The sequence below is a fragment of the Eretmochelys imbricata genome, chromosome 13 (assembly GCF_965152235.1).
Source record: "Eretmochelys imbricata isolate rEreImb1 chromosome 13, rEreImb1.hap1, whole genome shotgun sequence".
Taxonomy (NCBI): domain Eukaryota; kingdom Metazoa; phylum Chordata; order Testudines; family Cheloniidae; genus Eretmochelys; species Eretmochelys imbricata.
Window position 1 is genome coordinate 36,020,601 of NC_135584.1, and position 3,624 is coordinate 36,024,224.

Sequence of the window (3,624 nt, forward strand, 5' to 3'; positions counted from 1 at the left end):
AATAACTTTTTCTCCAGTTTTTATATCAGCATTTGTTAATCAGCCCTTTTAAAGCACCAGGGGTGTGTGTGTGTTATAGTTTTGGACTGTCCTGTGATTTCCCATAAGAAATGTAGTCAAGTCATTTTCAGTGGTCTACAGACAAGCACTAATGTTAAAGCCAGATATTCAGGAGCCTGTTCATTTCTGTCTATTTGGTCATAAAGTCTATGAAATCCTAAAATGAGATTTTAGGGATAGTGTATGAGGAGGGGAAAGGAGTTTGTGTCAGAATCAACAGCCTTTTAAAAAAAAATTCTAAGCAAGTTTTCTCTGAAGTAGCTAAGAGAAGTGACTTTCTGCAAGTGAAACTGCAGAGTTCTAAGCTTAGAACTCCACAGCATCAATTGCAGAAATTCACTTTTCACAGGAGAACCAGACATTGAGGAATCATTAGTAGAGGCTTCCTGAGTTACGTGTGGTATGATGACTGAAACTGGAGAAACTTGGTCAGGTTTCAGGAGGGATTTAGTTCCATGTGAATTCAGAGGCTTAGAAATGCAACCCAGTGCCAGGCTGCTTCCAAACAGAACCCATAGTCTCAGCCTAATATAGGGGCCACTCAGCTCACTTCATAAAGATCTCTTTCCTACAGCTCTGCCTGTCTGCTGCATCAAGTATTGCTAATGAAACATTAAGGCTATGGCTACACTACCCCACAGTTCAGACTACAGAAGAGTAAATGGCTAATCTCCATACAAATCCATCTATCTATCTATTGATCTAATTGGCCTTCTTCAATGTAAAATCTGACCCTAAAAGTTCTTGAATTGAGCCTGATCCAAAAACAGCTAAAGACAATGTATTTGGGCATTTGTATCTGGCCCCATATGAATTTCCACCCTTTCTCTGATATGTTACATGCTTTAGATAACACCTTAGTCATTAAAACAGAACAGCTGGGGTCTTGCTTTGTGTATCTCTGGTTCAGGAATTCCAGTGGGGTTACAGATACTGGGTCCCAGAGATGCCAAGCGAGGGTTGAAATAAAGATACAGTCCAATTAAGAGTCATTATTTGGCTGTGTCAGCCTCCAGAAAGCTAAACACTGATCAGCAGTGGGTGGATGCTAGCTACTCTCTTTGCTATGTGATTTAGAATATGAGAATAGGTGGTTTGGAGTCCAACCACAATCCTAAATGTGATTAATTTGGAGGGAACTACTGATTCTTGGATTATGTCCTCATTTGTTGCTCAAAGGTAATCAAGTAAGTTACTAGGACAATCTGTCCTATACTTGGGTCTGAGCAGTTTTCAGCCATGAGCACTTTAAAATGTGGTTATGGAAAAGGTTATGCAAAAATAGATCTTATTGAACAGATGTCCATATTCAGAAGTGTATATGCTGATTATATTTACTAATAGATAGATAGATATTCAATGCCAACACAACTATAAAAGGAGAGGAAATCTATTCTGTTTTATACATCAGCTGTACAATTACGACGTTTTGTTACTTCAGACAATGCCTGAGCAGAAAAATTCCTCATAACTCTCGGATCCTAGAATGAAATTTGCAGAGCATTTGTGAATGTGAGTGTATGTTTGTGTCAATATGGGATTGTGAGGGTGTATGTGTGTGTTAGCGTGCATGTTTATATGTGTGAATGTTACTGTGAGGATGTGTCCTTTCCTTTATGTGTGTGTGAGAGAGTGTGCATGTATGAGTAAGATTTTGTGTGATTTTGTATATATTGCTGTGAGATGCCTGAGGTGTATTTATATGTGTTGTGTTGTTTCTTAGGCGGGCACTTATGTGTATGAAAAAGCAAGTGTGTTTGTTAATACATGTGTCACAGAGTATTTGTGTGTGTGAAGGTTTGAGTAACTGTGTGTGTATGCAAGAGTCTTTGTGAGCATTTGTGTGAATGTTTGTGTATGTTTGCATTTCATTGTCTAAATATGAACTTTTCCATGATACCTGAAATGTGTACCAAAAGAAATACATTAAATCTGATTTAATTACTACCTTGAAAAAAAAATGAGATGTTAAATGGATGGAGAGTTCTAGGAAAGAAAGGAAGGAAGTAGAAGCACTGTGGTGATGCTGATAGTGTTCCCTTAGGCTCCTTTGAGAATCCCAGCTGTAATTGTTGTTTGTTATGTTGGTGGTGATGATGGTGATTCTACCATCTGCAGGCAAATTCTAGCTCTCCCAAGAAGATGACCAACAGCACCACACTGGTGGAGTTCTGGCTGCTCGGGTTCCATAGCCTTCCTGGCTGGCAGACCCTGCTCTTCACTGTGTTCTTGGTCATCTACATCCTAACTATCACAGGGAACATTGTCATCATCTCAGTGGTGAGGCTGGAACCCCAGCTCCACTCGCCCATGTACTCCTTCCTCCAGAACCTCTCCTTTCTGGAGATCTGCTACACCAGCACCATCATGCCCAAGATGTTGGCCAACCTACTGGTAGAGAGGAAGACCATCTCGTTTGCTGGATGCATGGCACAGCTCTATTGCTTTGTCTTCCTGGGGGCCACTGAGTGCTTCCTCCTGGCAGTGATGGCTTATGACAGGTACCTTGCCATATGTTACCCATTACACTACACAGTGGCCATGAGTGATGCATCTTGTACCCGCCTGGCCATGGGCTCCTGGGTGACTGGCATCTTCACAGGTCTCTTACCCTGCTTGCTAATCTCCAGGCTCAGTTTCTGTGGCTCCAACCAGATTAAACACTTCTTCTGTGATATCTCTCCATTGCTCAAGCTCGCCTGCTCAGACACCTCCACTACCGAGGTTGTCATATTCATTCTCTCCCTCCTGGTCCTCATCAGCTGCCTGCTGCTGACCCTAGTGTCTTACCTCTTCATCATTCTCACAATCCTAAAGATCCCCTCCTCCTCTGGGAAGAGGAAGACCTTCTCCACCTGTGGCTCACACCTGGCCGTGGTGGCCATCTACTATGGCACCATGATCTTCATGTACGTCCGCCCCACCTCCAGCCTGCCTTCGGAGCTCAATAAGATTATCTCTGTGTTCTACACCATCATCACCCCCCTTCTGAACCCCATCATCTACAGCCTGAGGAACAAGGACTTCAGGGATGCTTTAAAGAAAGTAATCAGCAGGCAGTGCAGTCTGCACAGAGTGTAAATATAAGGGGCTGGAGGTTGGATTCTGGCTTACGCCGAGGGGCCTTTATACCAAACTGGGTGTATAAAAGTGAGTGCAAGTTACAACTACATCCACTTTCACTTTCTTGTACACTGCCAGAATATTGTAAAAGGGCCTCAGTGATTATCTAGCTATCCTCTCACAAACCCCTCTATTGATAAAAAATTGAATCCTTTTGTATAAAGTTTACCCAAATAAAGGCACACACAATTTGAACATTTGCTGTGGTGATTTACCTACCTGATTTTTGATTTAATGTGTTGTCTAATTTTTCTTGGTTTATTTCGTTATCATGCAGTCTGAGCACCTTGAAATACTTCACCAATAAACCATACTTCTTTTATGTGTGATATTTTATCCTAAGTGTGAAGGAGTAACTGCTTGACACTGATACATAGAGAAAGAAACATACACAGAGAAAGACCACAGGCACAGTTTGGTGACAAAGGCATTTGGCCAGGT

General features: G+C 41.9%; 1 protein-coding gene across 1 annotated transcript; it reads left to right on the plus strand.

Annotated features, from left to right (window-relative positions):
• The first annotated feature begins 2,202 nt into the window (after positions 1–2,202).
• LOC144273508 (olfactory receptor 11L1-like) lies at positions 2,203–3,141 on the plus strand. Its single transcript, XM_077832129.1, has one exon. It carries the CDS (start codon positions 2,203–2,205, stop codon positions 3,139–3,141), a length of 939 nt encoding a protein of 312 aa, XP_077688255.1.
• The last annotated feature ends 483 nt before the right edge of the window (positions 3,142–3,624 follow it).

Coding starts and splice junctions, on each gene's coding strand:
- LOC144273508 (XM_077832129.1), top strand. CDS start 2,203: ATGACCAACAGCACCACACTGGTGGAGTTCTGGCTGCTCGGGTTCCAT.